We start from the raw sequence: 21,390 nt of genomic DNA, 5'->3' as shown, positions 1-21,390 counted from the left end.
TGCATGGCCAATCAACCTAACCTGCACAATCCAGATTTCCTTTTCCTACTTGCTTCAACATGCCAAAAGTACAGGGGGATCCCATAACTTAAGACCCAAACTGTTCACCAAAATTCATCTTTTTGCAGAAGCACAACAACTCCATCCTTTCATGACATGTGGATGTCACTGTCATTTGTTGACCATAATTGCCCTTGAGTGAGTGGCTTGCTATCAGCATCGCAGCTTGAACCTGACAGATGGTTAATGGGGCAGCACAGTGGCTCAGTAGTTAGAGCTGCTGCCTCACAACGCCAGGAATCCAAGTTCAATTCCTGGCCCCGGTCCCTGTCTGTGTGGAGCCTGCACATTCTCCCTGTGTCTGCGTGGGTTTTCTCCCACAGTCCAAAGATGCGCGGGTTAGATTGATTGGCCATGCTAAATTGACCCTTAGTGTCAGGGGGATTAGCTAGAGGAACTAGTGTGGGGTTATGAGGATAGGGCCTTTGTGGGATTGTAGTTGGTGTAGACACGATGGGCTGAATGACCTCATTCTGCAATGTAGGTTTCTAAGATTCTAATATGTTAAGTGAAAAGATGTTAGCGAGGCAGTGAGCTATGGCGATCCAGAATGTGCTATCCAAAGGGTAGATTGCTATTTTCATAGTAACTCTCAAAAAGGAATTGGATATAAACTTGAATAGGGCACATAAGGGGAAAGAGTGGAGGAGTGGGGAAATGGAATATCTCTCTGAAATAGCCAGTACACGCATAGTGGGCCAAATAGATTTAACTTGTACTGTATGATTCTGTCATTCCAAATCTATGTATAAAGATTGTGACACTGGTCACATAGTCTGACAATCATTTTCCTAAATTCCTTTCTCATAATTGCCACTAAAACTGCAATTCCCCATCCACGTTCCCTGCCCCACAGGTAGCATGCTTTATGTCTTGTTCAGCAGGTGCTGGCATTTGACAAGGTACTGCATGGCAGGTTGTTGCATAAAATTAAATCTCATGGGATCCAGGGTGAGATAGCCAAATGGATACAAAATTGGCTTGATGACAAAAGACGGTGGGTGGTTGTCAAGGGTTGTTTTTCAAACTGGAGGTCTGTGACCAGCGGTGTGCCTCAGGGATCAGTGCTGGATCCACTGTTATTTGTCATTTATATTAATGATTTGAATGAGAATATAGGAGGCACAGTTAGTAAGTTTGCAGGTGACACCAAGATTGGTGGCATAGTGAACAGTGAAGAAGGTTATCTCCAATTGCAATGGGATCTTGATCAATTGGGCCAATGAATGGCAGATGGAGTTTAATTTAGATAAATGCGAGGTGACGCATTCCAGTAGGTCAAACCCGGACAGGGCTCACTCAGTTAATGGTACTGCATTGGGGTGAGTTCCAGAACAAAGAGATCTAGGGGTACATGTTCATAGCTCCTTGAAAGTGGAGTCACAGGTAGACAGAGTGATGAAGAAGGCATTTGGCATGCTTGGTTTCATTGGTCAGAACACTAAATACAGGAATTAGGATGTCTTGTTGAAGTTGTACAAGACATTGGTAAGACCACACTTGGAATACTATATACAGTTCTAGTCACCCTATTATAGAAGGGATATCATTAAACTAGAAAGAGTACAGAAAAGATTTACTAGAATGCGACTGGGACTTGATTGTTTGAGTTATAAGGAGAGGCTGGATAGACTGGGACTCTTTTCCCTGGAGCGTAGGAGACTTAGCATAGATCAGCTAGATAGTCAATATCTTTTCATAAAGGTAGGAGAGTCTAAAAGGAAGAGGGCACAAGTCTAATTTGAGAGATGAGAGATACAAAACGGTCCTGAGGCACAATTTTTTCGCACAGAGGGTGGTGAGTGTCTGGAACAAGCTGCCAGAGGTAGTAATAGAGTTGGGTATGATTTTGTCTTTTAAAAAGCATTTTGATAGTTACATGGTTAAGATGGGTATAGGGATATGGGCCAATCATGGGCAATTAGGACTAGCTTTGCGGTTTAAACAAAAGGGCGGCATGGACAAGTTGGGCCAAAGGGCCTATTTCCATGCTGTAAACCTCTATGACTATGTTGAAGCCACAGTGGAATATACTCAGATCTCATACACAAAACACATGTTCTTCCAATTGAGATCAAGAACCAACTAGTAGCAGAAATTAAGTTCCCTCCCTGATGCAGAAGTGCTAACACCAATTATCATACCCACTGCATTTTTCTCGCAGAGCTCAGGGCTAAAACCAGGGGCTTATTAATGTTTGGCACCAGGCTGCAGGGAGTACATACTTTGTAACTGAGAGCAGCTGCCACCAATTGGAGAAAGATAGGGGAAGTATTGCAAACAATCAGTTCACACTGAATGTAGGGAGAAACAAGAGCAATCTGTGCCATCCCCCTATAGTCTAGGGAATAAATCTGAATTAAGGAAAAGACTGATTCATCCTTCCCTTAGTGTATGAACAGTGAGTTTAACAGGGCCAACCCAGTTCACACAAGTCCACTATTTATTGGAACAGTCTGGTCTTTAAAATGATCACTACGTAATAAAACACAGTGGTTTAAAGGATGTTAAACCACAAACATTAAGGGAGGCTGAGCAGTCTGACATCACTGGAATCTCCTGAGGTTTTACTGCTTTGAACTACGCTGTTAACTCTTAATCATGGAATCTAGTGAGTTCCCAAATATGTTTTATTCAAATTTTCATCCCTTTTCACCAGCATGATTTTTAATTGCTGTGAATACATGTTTGGAATCATAGAATCCTCTACAGTGCAACAGGAGGCTATTCGGCCCATCGAGCCTGCACCCACTCTCTGACAAGAGCGTTCCGCCCAGGCCCTATCCCTATGTACCTACCTCTCTAATCCCACCAACCCACACATCCCTGGAAACTAAAGGGCAATTTTGCATGGCCTATCCATCTTTGGAGTGTGGGAGGAATCCAGAGAACCCGGAGGAAGCCCACACAGACACGGGGAGAATGTGCAGACTCTGCACAGACGGCACCCAAGGCTGGAATTAAACCCTGGTCTCTGGCATCGTGAGGCAGCAGCACTAACCACTGTGCCACAGTGCCGGTCACGGTTGGCACTTAAAACTGCTCTACATCCCTACACGTTATAATGGAATATATCCAGCAGTGTGATCAATGCAGGACATCAATTTCTCCATCAACATTGGAATCTGACCACTGCCATCTACTCTGTAGCCAAACATTTCACATCAGCGCTCAGAATGTAGTTTTCTTGGATGGGGGGTTGGGGGCGGGGAAGAGAGAGAGAGAGAGAGAATGTAATTGGCTTTCTGCAATTACTGGCAACAAACGGAAGTCAAATACTGAGTGAGATCCAAGATTCTCATCAATAAAGTCACAAAGTACTCTTTACAAAAGTAAATTCTGCTCCAATCTATACCGTCACAAGACAAAACTGCACTTGAATACTTAGATTTAACTTTTATAAAAACAAATTACTGTCGGTTAGAATCTGAAACCCAAAGAGAAAATGCTAACTTCTGTTTGATATAATCACCAGAAACTACACCATAAGCACTCAAATTAAACAGGCTGCCTAAGCCGACGAAAAGCCATGTTTCTTCTATAACATGACAAACTGTACAAAAACTTACATGCGCTGGTTGCCACCAAGATTTGATGGCATGGTTACGGCTAAATTTCAATGCTTCGTTGAAACAAAGAGTAGCTTTATTATTAATCACTAAAAACAATTGCTTATACCTAGCAATGAAGGCTAACCAAGATTAAGGTGGTTAAATTTCCAAGAGAGAAGCAGTTTGTTACTTCTTTATTCTAATTCATTCCTGAAGGTCAATCTATTTTTCTTCTTTCTTAATGATGAAGAACGCGTGTATTTCCAGTGTTTTCCAATCCAGCTGCTCTGTGCGCCTAAACAGCACGGTGTCACAGTGATTAGCACTGCTGCCTCACAGCACCAGGGACCTGGATTCAATTCCTGGTTGAGTCACTGTGTGGAATCTGCACGGTTCTCCGTGTCTGCGTGGATTTCCTCCGGGTGCTCCAGTTTACTCCCACAGTCTGAAAGACATGTTGGTTAGGGGGCACTGGCCATGCTAAATTCTCCCTTAGTGTCCGCAAACAGGTGACGGAGTGTGGCAAATAGGGGATTTTCACAGTAACTTCATTCCAATGTAATGTAAGCCTACTTGTGACATAAATAATAAATTACTTTTGAACAGAACAGGGGCAGTGCGAGAAATGCTTTGTACAGCTGTTGTCCAATCTCCACTCACTCCATTTTAGGATACCTTCTCCCCACTCAAAACTATATAGCAGATCTGGTACAGTGACTTTAATCCAGTTATGCTGTACCTGGCTGAGGAAAACAGCATATTTGTCAAACCCATATGAAGTGACTGCCACGAATAACGGTGTCACAGTGGTTAGCACTGTTGCCTCACAGTGCCAGGGACCTGGATTCGATTCCTGGTTGAGTCACTATCTGTGCGGAGTCTGCACGTTCTCCCCATGTCTGCGAGGGTTTCCTCCAGGTACTCCAGTTTACTCCCGCAGTTACTGGGGACCAGTGATATGTATACATTCTCCAAAAAGCACCTTGGTTCTTGACATGGTAACTCAGTGAGGGCTATAATTAATTATATAACGCCATTTTTGCTGCAGGGTCACTGGGTGAAATCCTGCAAATGCCCTCCCTAGTGGCACCATGATAGTACATTCACCACACGGACAGCAGTGGATCAAGAAGGTGGCCCCAAACCACCTTCTCAAAGGCAAGTAGGGATGGACTATGAACGTTGACCTTACTATTGATGCCCAGACTAAAAGAATTTATTTTTAAGTTCATCACAGCAACACAATTACCACAAAGATATGTTTAAAGACAAAACTGTAACTCAATCTAACAAAGTGCATTCAATAGGCAACATGTGCAAAGTCAGTATCTGGAAATAGTAAATAAAACACCATAAACATCCGTAATTTTCACTGTCATTGCTACAGGGTTAAAAATGTACCATCTTACATAGACCGTGTGTCCGGAAACACACAATGTTCTTTTGCACAACCCCATTCTCGCTATTTTCATCAATCCACTATTCTGTTGTCTATGCTGAAGAACAGCGGGGGTGTTCAGCCCAATAGTTGTCCCTCAAGCAACACTTGCCTGATAATGAACTAAATGCTATTGTGGAATCTTGCTGACCGCATGTTCTGAGATGGCACGGCGGGATCTTTGGGTGCCATCACTGTCCATTGTTCGCATCCTTTGCCATGGGTTGGGGGCCATGGCTGGCGAGAATGGACAGGAAATTCCACTCCCTGAACTCACTTGCTCAGAAGCCTAACCCTATGGACAAGCCCAGAGGACATAAATATCTTCTCCTGAAGATCTGCTGAGTGCATATCTACCATAGCGGTCATAGAGTCGTAGGGGTTTACAGTATGGAAATAGGTCCTTTGGCCAACTTGTCTATTCGCCCCTTTTTTTTGAATGGATGCCCAGACCTGGGCATCCTTCATCAGTCCATTTAATCACTGACAGGTGGTTCAACAGCAAAGACACACAGCAAATGTGAATCCTACCTAACACATGTACGGGCACATGAACGCCTACACACAGATTCCTATCAGAGTTCATAGAATGCTTACAACACAGAAGGAAGCCATTCGGTCCATCACGTCTGTGCTGGGAATTACTGCATTATGGTCACAAGGAAACAAGAGAAAGACTAGCCAAGATTGCCATTGCTGCTTTGGGCTCAGGTGCAACGTCCTTCACCATGAAATAGTTCCCTTAATGACCACTTGGGCTATCAGACCCCAAGCATCTGTACCTCCAACACCTTCAAGACCAGAATGGGGCTGTGAAGGTAGGGAAGGGCGAGGATTAACGCCAAATCATTTCCTAAACTACAATGAGATATCAGAGGCAAAGAAAATCAGTGCTGGGCAGCTCATAGATTGAAAATAAGTGCCCTGCGGTTTGACAACATTGTTATAAGGCAGAGGTTGATCTCCCCCTCTGAGAACTAACACTGAAAACCCCAAAGAGGAGTACTTCACCCTATAATCTGTAAAAAGTGTATGAAGTGGTGTGACCTGCTCTTCAGCAACTCCTAATGGTTAAATACAAACTAAATCCCTGACACTCTAAAATCAACCCCTAACAATTTATTTATCTATCAGTGAACAAATTAACTAAACTATTAACAAACCAAATGAAACAAGATTCTATTGGCATGCTGTTCCAAGAAATACAAATCCCACTCATTAACAAAAAATAGTTAGTCTCTAATTTTCAACCAGGTTGTGTGTTTTCTGGAATATTCTGGGCCTTCTCTGCTGATTCTTCTTTGGTACCTTTGCTATCTAGACAGGACATTGAGCTGAGAGTTGTGGCAGGTGGCAGTTGCTCTCGCCCTTTAGTCCCACTGCACCCCTTCCTTTATACCTGTGATGACATATCAATATTTCCCACAATAGGATTAGTCCTAGGTTGCCAAAACCATCAAATTTAAATTTAATAGGTTCTTGGTATCTAAGTGCCTAATTCAAATTGATTGGCTGAATTCAAAAAATTCAAAAGCTTGTCGTCTTGGTAACACTGCTGCTTGGCCGTTCGATACAAATGTTTCAATTTGGGCTCTCTGTGTACTTGCATTTTCTTTCTAAGCACAGAAAAAGCTCCACCTTTTAAAGGGACCAAGCATTGCTTCCTCGCCTAGCATTTTACAATGTTACGAACACTAATCTACAATTACTCAACCCAACTTCAGAACAACAATCACTTCAGGACCAGGTCACATTTCAGTTCACACAATGATCAATCAAGATGATTTAGCTGTTATTTTCCCTTCACTTTCCAGATTGATTTCTATTTATTCAAAGTCAAGTCAAACCTGCTGCTAGCAAGTTTAACCAAAACCAGGTTTCTCTTCAAGATGCTTGTCCACTTTGACCATGTAGATACAGCTATAGGCAGATATATATATATATCACATACATAAGAGAGAAATATAGGCTTGCCAAGAATGATTTCATTAAGTCTGAAATTTCTTCACCCAGAGAGTGACAAATGTGTGGAATTCACGACCACAGAAAGTAATTTGAGGCCAAAACGTGTGATTTCTAAGGAAATTAGATATAGCTCTTGGGGCTAAAGGGATCAATGGATATTAGGGGAGGGGAGAAGGAGAAGGGGGAAATCAGGATATTCATAGAGTCATAGAGATTTACAGTACGGAAACAGGCTCTTTGGCCCAACTTGTTCATGCCACCCTTTTATTTTAAACTTACGCTAGTCCTAATTGCCCGCATCTGGCCCATATCCCTCTACATGCATCTTACCCATGTAACTGTCTCAGTACTTTTTAAAAAACAAAATTATACCCACCTCTACCGCTGCCTCTGGAAGCTTGTTCCAGGCACTCACCATCCTCTACGTGAAAAAAATTGCCCCTCTGGACCCTTTTGTATCTCTCCCCTCTCACATTAAACCTATGTCCTCTAACTTTAGACTCCCCTACCTTTGGGAAAAGATGTTAACTATCTAGCTGATCTATGTCACTCATTGTTTTATAAACCTCTATAAGATCATCCGTAAGTCTCCTACGCTCCTGGGAAAAAAGTCCCAGTTTATCCAGCCTCTCTTTATAACTCAAACCATCAAGTCCTGGGAGCATCCTAGTAAATCTTTTCTGTACTCTTTCTAGTTTAATAGCATCCATTCTATAATAAGGTGGCCAGAGCTGTACACATTACTCCAAATGTGGCCTTATCGATGTCTTGTACAACTTCAACAAGACATCCCAACTCCTGTATTCAATGTTCTGATCAATGAAACCAAGTATACCAAATACCTTCTTCACCGTTCTGTTCATCAGTGACTCCACTTTCAAGGAGCTATGAACCTATACCCCTAGATCTCTTAGTTCTATAACTCACTCCAGCACCCTACCATTAACATCCTGCTCTGGTTCAATCTACCAAAATGCATCATCTTGCTTTTATCCAAATTATAGAATAAAACAGGCAGCACAGGAACACAGTCGTTAGCACTGCTGCTTCACAGCTCCAGGGTCCTGGGTTCGATTCCCGACTCAGGTCACTGTCTGTGTGGAGTTTGTACATTCTCCTCATGTCTGCGTGGGTTTCCTCCGGTTTCCTCCCACAGTCCAAAGGTGTGCAGGTTAGGTTGATTGGCTATGCTAAGAAATTGCCCCTTAGTGTCCAGGGATGTGTAGGTTAGAGGGATTAGTGGGTATAATATGCAGGGATACGGGGGTAGCCCTGGGTGGGATTGTGTTTGATGCAGACTTGATGGGCCGAAGAGCCTCTTTCTGCACTGTAGGGTTCTATGATTCTATGAAATTAAACTTCATCTGCCATTTGTCAGCCCACTGGCCTAATTGATCAAGATCCTATTGCAATCGGAGATAACCTTCTTCACTGTCCAGTACGCCACCAATCTTGATATTGAATTTGATAATCAGCCATGATCAAAATGAATGGCAGAGCAGGCTTGAAGGGCCAAATGGCCTATTCCTGCTTCTAGTTTTTATGAGTCATTTTGCCTTCATATTTCAATCCATCATACCTAAAAATAGACACCTGCTATATATTTAAGTGGGTTTCTTACTCCTGAAGCTAAATACCACACATTTTCCTTGGCACTGACAACTGTGCATTGAATATCATGCCGATAAATTTACTCTTAGATTTGGTAGCAAAATTGAAGTCCACAGAATTAAAGCTGCAGGATATAAATATAATTCAGAAAGCAGAGGATAGTGGTGAATGAATATTTTTCAGACTGGAGGGAGTTATGTAGCAGTGTTACTCTGGGTCAGTATTAGCACCACTGCACTTTTTGATATAGACTACTGACCTTACAGTACAAGTTGAGTTGGTTTAGTTCGGTTGGCTGGATAGCTGGTTTATGATGCGGAGCAACACTAACAGCACAGGTTCAATTCCCAAACCAGCTGAGGTTATTCATGAAGGCCCTGCCTTCTCGACCTTGCTCCTCTTCTGAAGTATGGTGACCCTCAGGTTAAATCATCACCAGTCAGCTCTCCCCCTCAAAGCCTATGATCATTTGGAACTGTGGGGACTTTATGTTTACCTTGTACAGGTTGAGAGTGCAGTTAATAAAGCATACAGTACCCTAGGCTTTATTAATTGAGCACAACAGCAAGAAGGTTGTATTAAACTTGGATAAAACACTGGTTTGGCTTCAACTGGAGTACTACATCCAGTTTCGCGCATCTCACTTTGACAAAGATTTGAAGGCACAGATAGGGAATTCTGTTATGTATATAGACCGGGGAAGTTCATAGAATCCCTGCAATGCAGAAGGAGGCCATTCAGCCCATTGAGTCTGCACCGACCACAATCCCACCCAGGCCCTATCCCCATAACTCCATACATTTATCTTGCTAATCCCCCTGACACTAAGGGGTAATTTAGCATGGCCAATCCGCCTAACCTGCACATCTTTGGAGTGTGGGAGGAAACCAGAGCACTGGAGGAAACCCACGCAGACACGGGGAGAACATGCAGACTCCACACAGACAGTGATCCAAGCCGGGAATCGAGCCTGAGTCCCTGGCACTGTAAGGCAGCAGTGCTAACCACTGTGCCGCCATGCTGTCCCACAGGGATAATTGGCTTGTGGCAGCCAATTTTTGATCCTTTTGAAGTTGGGGCCGTTGAGAGGACATCTGACAAGAAATATTTAGTGGCACAGTGGTTAGCACTGCTGCCTCACAGCACCAGAGGCCAGGGTTCAACTTCCAGTCTCGGGTCACTGTCTGTGTGGAGTTTGCACATTCTCCCCGGGTCTGCTTGGGTATCCTCCAGGTGCTCCGGCTTCCCCTCTCAGTCTGAGGATGAGTGGGTTAGGTTGATTGGCCATCCTAAATTGCCCCTAAACGTCAGAGAGACCAGCAGAGTCAACATGAGAGTTATGGGGATGGGGTCTGGCCGGGACCACGGTCGAAGAAGACCCAATGGGCCGAATAGCCTCCTTCTGCACTGTAGGATTCCATGCAGCGTCTACAGAGAGGAGATTTAAACAAACTGTTCCCATTGGTGGAAGGAACAAGATGGCACAGATTTAAAGTAACTGGCTAAAGAAGCAACACAGGCATGAGGGGAAACTGCTCCACACAACAAGTGGGCAGGAGCTCAAAAACATTGCCCAAGAGCATAGTGGAGGCAGCTTCAATCAGGGCATTCAAGAAGGAATTGGATTGTCATCTGGAAAGGGAGAACGTGCAGGGTTACAGGGAGGATGGCAATGAGGTAAATAATTTCAGAGACTGCTGCTGACACAATACTCAAACGTAACAAACAGCAAGGAGGATTGTAACAGGAGGACATGTGCTAATTGGTAAATGGCCAGATACATGCGGATGTAATTTAACACAGAGGAATGTGAAATGCTTCATATTGTTAGTGAGGAGTGGCAACATAAATTAAATGGTCCGTTCTAAAGGGAGCACTGGCACATAGAGCCCAGGGTGTTGCGTCTGTATAAATCTTCAAAGCGGGCAGGAAAAGTTAAGAATAAATTTTGCTCAACTTTTAGGAAATGCTTAGGCCTCAACTGGAATATTCTAACCAATTCTGGACACCACACTCCAGGAAGGGTGGCAGGGCCCAAGAGAGGCTGGAGAAAGGATTTGCCAGGAAGGAGGAACTTATACTTGGAGACTAGAGCACAAAAGGTTAAGGGATATTTTGAGAGAGATGTTCAAAACCTCGAAGGAGTTTGGTAGAACAAGTACAAGGAAAGAATGTGTAGGATTAGACAGTCATAGTGTTTTACAGCATAAAAAGAAGCCCTTCTGCCCATCTTACCTATGCCAGCCATCAAACACCTATCTATTCTAATCCTACTTTGTCCATAGCCTTGTTACTACGGCATTTCCAATGCTCATCTAAATGGTTCTTAAATGTTGTGAGGGTTCCTGCCTCTACCACCCTTTTATGCACTGAGTTCCAGATTCTTCCTCTTCACAGCTAAAATACTCCAGCTCAGGCAACATCCTGGTGAATCTCCTCTGCACCCTCTCTAGTGCAACCACATCCTTCCTACAGAGTGACAGAATAAAGCTGGTGAATGGGGGCAATCCAACACTGTGTGAATTTACAACATACATTTCCATACAATACATGTTTTCCATCACATACAAAGATACTTCAATTAACCTAATCATTAAAAACATGATGTGTACATACTGTACATACATAATTTATATGATATACACAAAGCAATATATACAACAGAAACATTGATATGAAAAGACATAGAGGCCCAGAATTACGAGTGGCCTCAGTGGAAATGGTGAAGGTTTATTGTTTGCAAGGCCCAACAACAGGGCAATAAACCTACACCATTTTCAGTAGCCAAGCCCACACCACCCCAGCTCCTTCCACAGCAATGATATACCCAAGGGGTTTCTGTTACCCAGGGTCTACAGGAACAATGAGTGATACAGGGTATACAGTAACAAGCCCCACCCCGTAGGTATACACACCCCTCTTTGCTGCCACAAGCCCCCCCTCCAGATAAACAACTTGCCTGCCACTGCCCCCTTCCTCACCCAGCCCTGGGTACAGAGCCCACATCCTCTAACCACCCCCATTCTCCCCCTGTATACACCCTACCCCACACCCCCAACCCCTTTTATACTCCCCCACACCCCCAACCCCTTTTATACTCCCCCACACCCCTCCCCAACCTTCCATGTACACACGCCACACCTCTCCCCTATCCCCCATGCATACATCCCACACCCCCGTATACACTCTACATCCCCTATACACCCCCTCCTCCTCCATGTGCGCCCCACACACCCCTCCTCCTCCGTGTGCGCCCCACACACCCCTCCTCCTCCGTGTGCGCCCCACACACCCCTCCTCCTCCGTGTGCGCCCCACACACCCCTCCTCCTCCGTGTGCGCCCCACACACCCCTCCTCCTCCGTGTGCGCCCCACACACCCCTCCTCCTCCGTGTGCGCCCCACACACTCCACCTCCATCCTCCCCCTCCATCTCCACCTCCATCCTCCCCCTCCATCTCCACCTCCATCCTCCCCCTCCATCTCCATCCTCCACCTCCATCCTCCCCCTCCATCTCCACCTCCATCCTCCCCCTCCATCTCCGTGTACACCCTACACCCGTCTCCGCAGTTAAGCTCTTGCACCATCTCACGGTACGCAGGCCCCCTCCCCCTCACCTTGCTGCAGTACAGCATCCAGAGCTCATACAGCCTCTCGGCGGTGGCCATCCCTCCGGCCGGGCAGAGGAGGAGGGGTTGCTCGGCGCGGCCTCTCCCGGCTCTTCAGAGCGGCATCGCGAGGGTGGCGGGACGCTCCATGGGCGGGGGGAGGCTGACAGGCTGCGGCCGGGGGTTGGGGGAGCGGGCTCGGTTCCCGGCGCTGGGGAAGGGGGCTGTGGGCGCTCTCCCGTCTCTCAGCCGCGGCCGCTCCGCTCGGGGCCGACCCTGCGACTGAACCGCGCGTGCGCGCCACCGCTGGCTGCGCCTGCGCCACAGCGAGCCTCAGGTGCCTGCCCACGTGACAGGGCACAGGTGCGGGACAGGTGAGCTGAGGCCATTCAGCCCCTTGAATTGCTTCATTATTGTCACAGAGTTGGGAAATCTTTATTATTATTCTTTATTGTCTTTATTATTTGTATTGGTTATTATTTATTAGCAACATCTTTGTGATCATTTATTATTCTTTTTATTATTTATTTGTAAAATCTTTATTCATCTTTGACTTGATTTATTATTCATAGAAGATGGAATCATAAAATCCTGTCTATTGCCTCATCGTTAATAGACGATGGTCAGTTGAGGATGGCTTCAAAGTGTTCAGCTTACCTCTGCAGGATCTGAGCCCGCTCTGTAATGAGAGTTGTACCGTCTGTACTCAGGAGGGGGGTGCTCCCGAGAGATTGAGGTCCGTAGAGAGTGTTGAGGGCTTCATAGAACCGTTTCAAGTCATTTCTGTTAGTGTATCCCTGTATTTCATCTGCCTTAGCACTCAGCCAGGTATCCTGCATTTTACGCAGTTTATTCTGGACTGTTCTGCGAGCACTGGTAAAAGCATTTTTTTTGGCAGCTGATGATGGGTCGTTCTCACAGGTCCAATGAAGACGGTGCTTTTCAACAAGTAGAGTCTGTATTTCCTCATCATTCTCATCGAACCAGTCATGCTGCTTGCGGGTAGAGGGCTCGAGCATCTTCAGTGCAAATGAATGGACAGCATCCCTGAAGCGTTCCCAGTCATCCTCAGCGCTGCCTTCAAGGTGTAGGTCAGCAAGCTTGATTTCTAAGTCTTCAGCCAGCGTAGAAGCTATGCTGGGGTTCTTTAGCTTGGCCGCATTTATTCTTTTCATAACCTTGCTTCCTTGTGGTCGCCTCTTGGGTCTGATGCAGAGCCTCATTTTGGAGAGAATGAGCTTGTGATCTGCCCAGCAGTCAGCACCACACATGGCCTTGGTCACTCTGACATCCTGCCTGTCTTTTCTCTTAACAATGACATAGTCGATAAGATGCCAATGCTTAGAGCGGGGGTGCATCCAGGAGGTCTTGTTACGGGTAGGCAGACGGAAGATTGTGTTGGTGATGAGGAGGTCATGCGCTGCACAGGTCTTCATTAAGAGTAGGCCATTACTGTTACACTTGCCTACTCCATGCCCCCCAATGACTCCCTGCCAGATTGCAGAGTCACACCCTACTCTTGCATTGAAATCGCCAAGCAAGATCAGCTTGTTGGTACTGCCCACTGCTGATAGCAGGGCGTCTAGTTCTTCAAAGAACTTGTCTTTCATGTCGTCCAAGTTGTTCATTGTGGGGGCATAGGTGCTGATCAGGGTGGCTTGACTTCTGTTCTGCAGCAGAAGCTGCAGTCATAAGCCGGATGTTCATACCCGTCGGCTACCCTCACCTGGTTTAGTCGGCTTGTTGAAGCCATTGCCCGGAGTCACATGCAAACAGTTACAGGGAGCCACAGGTGAGAGCTGCATGCCAGGTAGGGACAAAGGGTGAACAAACCGCCCTGGAAAGGACATGACATGTTCTCCCCCCACAGGTACTACCCCTCCTTGGCACCCCATACACCTTTGTACATAGGGGAAAAGGAAAGGAGAGGGTGCAGAATATAATGTTACAGTCATAGCCAAGGTGTAGGGAAAGATCAACTTAAGAGATTGAATTAGAGCATTGTTAGCGAGGTTAAAACAGCATAGAGTTTCAGAATCATAGCGTAGCACAGTGGTTAGCATTGCTGCCTCACAGCACCAGGGACCCGGGTTCAATTCTTGGCTTGGGTCACTGTCTGTGCGGAGTCTGCACGTTCTCCATGTGTCTGTGTGGGTTTCCTTCAAGTGCTCCGGTTTCCTCCCACATTCTGAAAGATAAGCTATTTAGATGCATTGACCCAAATGGGCACCAAAATGTGGCGACTAGGGGAATTTCACAGTAATTTCATTACAGTGTTAACGTAAGCCTTACTTGTAACTAATAAATAAACCTTAAAAAGACTTTTAGAACGAGAGTAAAAGAGAATTAAAGCATATGGGGACAATTGGCAAGAATATGCAATACTCTGGCAGCTTCTTCTCCCCACTTAATAAGACTGTGGCTGATCCAAGTCTCACTAACTCCACATTCCTGCCTCATCTCCGCAACTGGTGGCACAGTGGTTAGCATTGCTGCCCCACAGTGCCAGGGACCCGGGTTCGATTCCTGGCTTGGGTCACTGTCTGTGCGGAGTTGGCACGTTCTCCCTGTGTCTGTGTGGCTTGAGAGCAGTTGAGAGTCAACCACATTGCTGTGGTTCTGGAATCACATGTAGACAAGACTAGGTAAGGACGGCAGATTTCCTTCCCTAAAGTCAACCAGATGGGTTTTTTCGATGGTTTCATGGTTAACAGTAGATTCTTAATTTCAGATATTGACTTCAAATTTTACCATCTGCCGTGGCGGGATTTGAACCCACGTCCTCAGAACAATCGCTGAGCTTCTGGATTAATAGTCTCGTGAAAATACCACTAAGCCATCGCTTCTTCTGGCCTAAAACTAACCTTTACCCCCCTCTATTACCTCCTTGGTATCTGGTAGGTTCTCCCTCCTCTTAGAGTCTTTCCTTCCTTATCAGGATGTATTTGTGTTAGGAATCATGAATTATTTCTCTGAAAGTCTACATTGCTCATCCATTGTCTCATCTACTGATGTATGTGACCCTTCCACTTTGGCCAATTCCAGCCTCATACCTTTGGAATCCTCCTTCTTTAAGTTTAATACTGATCTTTCAGTCCCACGTTTCTCACACTCCAGCTGAATACTAAATTCTATCATACTGTGATCACTCCTTCCAAGGGGATTGTTAACCTTGAGATAATTTATCAAACCAGTGGCGCAATGGATAATGCGTCTGACCATGGATCAGAAGATTGTAGGTTCGACTCCTATCTGGCTCGTGTAATTTGGGTGGCACAGTGGTTAGCACTGCTGCTTCACAGCGCCAGGGACCTGGGTTCAATTCTGGCCTCGGGTCACTGTCTGTGTGGAGTCTACACGTTCTCCCTGTGTCTGCATGGGTTTCCTCCCACACTCCAAAGATGTGCAGGTTAGGTTGATTGGCATGCTAAATTGCCCCTTCGTGACAGGGGATTAGCAGGATAAATATGTGGTGTTACGGAAATAGGGCCTGGGTGGGATTGTGGTCATTGCAGACTCGATGGCTTCCCTCTGCCCTGTAGGGATTCTATGATTCTACCTCATTGCACATTACCAGATCCAAAATAACCTGATTCTTAGTTGGCTCCATAACACAGAAACATAGAAGATAGGAGCAGGAGGAGGCCATTTAGCCTACCATTTATCACAATCATGGCTAATTGTCCAAAAAAAAGCCTAATCCTGCTTTCTCTCCATAATGTTTGATCCCATTCGCCCCCAAATGCTATACCCAGCCACTCTTGAATACAATAAAAACATAGAAGATGGGATAACACATTGCTCCAAGAAAACATTGCGAATGCACGCTATGAATTCATTCTTTTGGCTGCCATTTCCAATTCGATTAGCCCAATCGATATGAAAATTAATCACCCATGATTAATGCATCGATTATATTCTTAATTTAAACTTATTCCTACAGTTTGGCTACTTTTTGGGAGTTTATACAATATTCCTACCAGTCTCTTCCTTCCTTTAATATTTGCCCCTTCCTTCCAAATTGACTCCACATCATCTGAGCCTAGATCATCCCTCAAGCCTGTACTTATTGCCTCTCTTATTAGCAGTGCTACCCCACCACCATTTCCTTCCCACCTATCTTTCTTAAAAGTCAAATAACGCTTACTATCGATTTCCCAGCTTTGATCTCCTTGTAACCATGTCTCAGTAACGGCATCAGATCAAACTCATTTAACTCTATTTGTGTTGTTAGTTCACTTATCTTGTTTTTATATGCCACACGCACTTCGGTACACCATAGAAAGCATCCTTTCTGATTGTATCACAGCTTGGTACAGCTCATGGTGTGACCAAGACAGCAAGGAACTACAACAGGTCATGAATATAGCCCAATCCATCATGCAAACTAGCCTCCCATCCATTGACTCTGTCTGCACTTCCCGCTGCCTCGGCAAAGCAGCCAGCATAATTAAGGACCTCTGATACTGTGAGGCAGCGTTGCTAACCACTGTGCCACCGTGTCACTCATTCACCCTTCAGATCCTTCTATTTCTCTTCTGACTAGCACTGAGTAATTCTGAAATTGCTACTTTAGAGGTCTTGTTATCATCAAACTGCTCATATTCAGCTTTCAGGATCTCATCCCTATTTTTACCTATGTCATTGATACCAATGGGCATAGGTGATACAGGTGAGGTCAGGACATGGGGGGGGATAGGTGAGGTCAGGACATGGGGGGGGGATAGGTGAGCTCAGGACATGGGGGGATAGGTGAGCTCAGGACATGGGGGGGAACAGGTGAGCTCAGGACATGGGGGGGACAGGTGAGCTCAGGACATGGAGGGACAGGTGAGCTCAGGACATGGGAGAGGGCTGGAAGTTATTCAGGGGACAGCTGAGTTCAGGTCTGAAAGGAAATGGGTTCAGGTCCATGTGGGAAGATGAGTATCTGTCTAGAAGTCTGACATCTCTTCTAATGTTCCTTTCTATAGACCAGGAATTTTGAGTGACTGCTTGCAGTCATGTGAGACGCGTTGGGGTGATTTACTGAGCTAAAGCTGCTATAAAGGGCGTTCACTTTATTACAATGACACAGTGGTTGGCACTACTGCCTCTTAGCACCAGGGACCTGGGTTCAATTCCCAGCTTGAGTCACTGTCTGCGCGGAGTCTGCGCGTTCTCCCCACGTCTGTGTGGGTTTCCTCCGGGTGCTCTGGTTTCCTACTCCAGTCTGAAAGATGTGCAGCTGGAGACTCAGGCAGTCAAGAGAAGCAGAAACTGAAAAGATGGAGGTAATGAGTCTAAGTTCAGAGTAGCAGCATACACCAAATTAGGGTTGTTTGCCAATTCCAATGTCAAAGATCTCCCAACCTGCACACAATTAAATGCAGCCAAGAGAGACACCAGTATTGCAATGGAATCCAATGTTTCTATTCTGTGTATCAAACCATCAGCTACACAGGAACAAATGGGCAGAAATAGATGAGGAATGGTTTTGAAGTGCTTCATTTTGGTGCCCTCTTCTGGCAAACAAGGAGGCTCCTGGGATGGACTTTCCTCTATTTTACCATCAGGAGACTGACGTAATTGGAGTGGAAAGCAAGTATCTGACAAAAGAGATCGAGTGTGTTAGTATCAGTGTGTTACACACGCAACCGCGCTCAGTTGAAATTTTCTCACTCGGTGGCCTCTTGGAATAGTGGTTAGCACTGTTCCTCACAGCGCCAGGTTTGTCTTCACCTCGGATCACTGTCTTTGCGCAGTCTGCACGTTCTCCCTGTGTCTTCGTGGGTTTCCTTTGGGTGTTCTGGTTTCCTCCCACAGTCCAAAATGTGTGGGTTAGGTTGATTGGCCATGCTAAATTGCCCCTTAGTGTCAGGGGATTAGAAACATAACATAGAAGGTAGGAGCAGGAGGAGGCCATTCGGTCCTTCGAGCCTGCTCCGCCATTCATCATGATCATGGCTGATTGTTCAGCTCAATGGCCTTCTCCTGTTTTCTCCCCAGGGCCTTTGAAAGCAGGAATCGGCTATTGAGTTGGATCAGCCATCAGCAAGGTAAATATGTGGGCTATGGAAACAGGGTGTGGGTGGGATTGTGGTCAGTGCAGATCCAATGGGCCAAATGGCCTCCTTCTGCACGGTAGGGATTCTATCGGACCAATGAATAACAATTCGTCCTGTAGAATCATAGAATCCCTGCAGTGCAGATTGAGGCCATTTGGCTCATCGAGTCAACACTGACTCTCCAACAGAGCATATTACCCAGGCTCTATCCACATAACCCCACATATTTACCCGGTTAATTCCCCTACCCTTTATATCTTGAGACATGAAGGGACTATTTAGCATGGCCAATCATTCTCACCTGAGAAGGGTTATATGGACTTGATGTGTTAACTCTGTTTCTCACTTGACAGATGCTGCTAGACCTTGTGAGTTCTTCCAGCATTTTTTGCCTGTGTTTCAGATTTCCACTGTCCAAAGTATTTTACTTCTAACAACAACTTGTGTTTATTTATTATGATACATTTTAATGTAACCCCTTACAAAATAGAGGCAAGAATACCTTAACAAAGTATGGTCATATTGGCTTTCAACCACCCAATATTTAATTGGAGGAAATTTCTGCTCATAGAATCATAGAATAGAATGATAGAATCCCTATGGTGCAGAATGAGGTCATTCAGCCCATCGAGTCTGTACTGACTCTCTGAAAAATCATCTTACCCAGGCCCACTCCATGCCCCATCATCATAACCCCACACATTTTTGGACACTAAGGAACAATTTAGCATGGTCTATCCACCTAACCTGTACATTTTTCGACACTAAGAGGCAACATAGCATTGGCAATCTGCCCAACCTGCACATCTTTGAACAGTAATGGACAATTTAGCATGGCTAATCCCCCTAACCTGCACATCTTTGGAGTGCGGGAGGAAACCAGAGCATCCGGAAGAAACCCACGCAGACACGGGCAGAACATGCAGACTCCACAAGGACAATCCTTTCATCGTCAATCCTTCTACCGCTCTCTCTCTCTACTCTGTCCAGACTCCTTGTGATTTTGAACACCTCCATTAAATCCTTTCTGTGGATATGAAGGATGAAGGGGTATTTGGCACTGGTTAGCACCACTGTCTCACAGCGTCAGGGACCCGAGTTCGATTGGGTCACTCCCTGTGTGGAGTGTGCACATTCTCCCTGTGCCTGCATGGGTTTCCCCCGAGTGTTCCGGTTTCCTCCCACATTCCAAAGATGTGTGGGTTAGGTGGATTGGCCATGCTAAATTGCCCCTGAGTGACAGGGGGAATAGCTAGGGTAAATGCACGGGGCTGTGAGGATAGGGCCTGGGTGGGATTGTTGTCGGTGCAGACTCAATGGGCCGAATGGCCTCCTTCTGCACTGTAGGATTCTATGATTTAAAATTGTGAATGGGCTTGATGAGTTGATGCTTAGAATATGTTTCCACTTGTGGGAGAATCGAAACTAGGAGTGATGAGTACGATAGTCGCGAATGAATTCAGTGACGATTTCAGGTGAATCTTTTTTGCCCAGAGTTGTGGTGAGAATGTGAACTTCAAGAGTACAGACTAATTTAAATGGAAGGTAAATAAGAACCCGAGAAAGAAAGGAATAGAAGGTTCTTCTAATGGGGTGAGATAAAGTAGGATGGAAGCAGGCTCAGGAATGTGAATGTAGATCAGTAGGCGGAAAAGCCTGTTTCCCTGCTTTTTATTCTTTCACAGGATGTGGGTATCACTAGCTGGGCCAGCTTTCCTAATTGTCCTCGATCAATCGCCGTAAATCTTATACAAGAAAGGGCAACTAGGAAAGCTAGCCCAGCCAGTACACCCACATCCTGTGAATGAATAAAAAGCAGAGAAACAGGCTTTTTGGCCAATTGAGGGGGAGGCGATGGCCTAGTGGCATTATCGCTAGACAATGAATCCAGAAACTCAGCTCATGTTCTGGGGACCCGGGTTCGAATCCCGCCACAGCAGATGGTGGAATTTGAATTCAATAAAAAATACATCTGAAATTAAGAATCTTCTGATGACCATGAAAGTATTTCAGGAAAAAAAAAGACCCATCTGGTTCACTAATGTACCTTCGGAGAAGGAAATCTGCCGTCCTTACCTAGTCTGGCCTACACGTGACTCCAGAGCCACAGCCATGTGGTTGACATGCAACTGCCCTCCTGCAACTAGGAATGGGCAATAAATGCTGGCCAGCCAGTGATGCCCATGTCCCATGAATGAATAAAAGATCTACGTTCATGTTCCTGAGCCTGCTTAAATCCTACTTTATCTCACCCCATAAAAACCACCTTCTATTCCTTTCCTCATTTTCCCCACCATGCGCTACACATGGTAGTTGGTAGCGTGTACACACCATAATATATATTGTCATGTGAGTGTATCTATAAGAAAGGTTCTTTTTAAAAAAAAAATGCAGTTTATAGTTTCAACAATGTCATTGATGGGTGGAGCTAAGCTGTGGCGGTCAGGTGACAGGGCTTTCAGTTTCATTTGTGGCAGTCAGATGATGGGGTTTATTTTTCCTTTGGGCTTTCAGTTTTGTTTTGGAGGTTGGAAGCAGTTTAGCAGCGAGCCAAGAAGCAGTTCTCTCACTCTCCCTGTTCTTCTGTTTGGTTCTGAGACTATTATCAGTTAGCTGAAGGAGAGGCTTATTGCCACCTTGCCTTAAATAAGCTGTGTTTTGGGAAACAGATCTGGCTACAACCTCTTGTGACTTGCTTCACAAGGGATTTTCAGCATTGAACCCAGGAGGAGGGATTCCTGTAACAAGTGAGCATTGACCTATGCTGCATTGTCCTTATTTGGGGGTTTTGTGTATTGGGTGTTAGCTTTGATTGGATCACGTTAGAGATATTCTTTAAGAGTTATTTGTAATTGTTAAAAGTTCTTGCTCAGTGTCTTACTATACATGTCATTGATATTCTTAATGAAACTTTGTTTCTGATAAAAGCTCCTCGTGAACCACACCTGAAGTGAAACCTCGCATGCTCATCTTTGCCAAATTCATGTTCCAGGTCAGGCGAGCTTTATAGAACACATTGAAGTATCCGACCTAGCGTGTAACAGTATTCACAGGACTTGTGTCTGGGTGGGTGACAAAATGGCAGACATTAAGCACATCTGGTAAAGAGA

General features: G+C 45.3%; 1 protein-coding gene across 4 annotated transcripts in view; it reads right to left on the bottom strand.

Moving 5' to 3' along the window:
- nbeal1 (neurobeachin-like 1) overlaps positions 1-12,489 on the bottom strand; it is a 243,819-nt gene extending 231,330 nt beyond the window's left edge. For 2 of the 4 annotated variants that reach the window (XM_080198681.1, XM_080198685.1), the window contains exon 1: positions 12,243-12,489. In XM_080198681.1, coding sequence (XP_080054807.1) covers positions 12,243-12,293 — 51 coding nt within the window. In that variant the 5' untranslated portion in view covers positions 12,294-12,489. The remainder of the gene's footprint in view (positions 1-12,242) is intronic. The other 2 variants (XM_080198682.1, XM_080198686.1) reach the window with 1 other exon arrangement.
- Positions 12,490-21,390: the final 8,901 nt, after the last annotated feature.

This window comes from Carcharhinus amblyrhynchos, chromosome 11, assembly GCF_965287045.1.
Source record: "Carcharhinus amblyrhynchos chromosome 11, sCarAmb.v2.hapA, whole genome shotgun sequence".
Taxonomy (NCBI): Eukaryota; Metazoa; Chordata; class Chondrichthyes; order Carcharhiniformes; family Carcharhinidae; genus Carcharhinus; species Carcharhinus amblyrhynchos.
The sequence above is the reverse complement of the archived record's forward strand: the minus strand, read 5'-3'. Positions and strand labels throughout refer to the sequence as shown.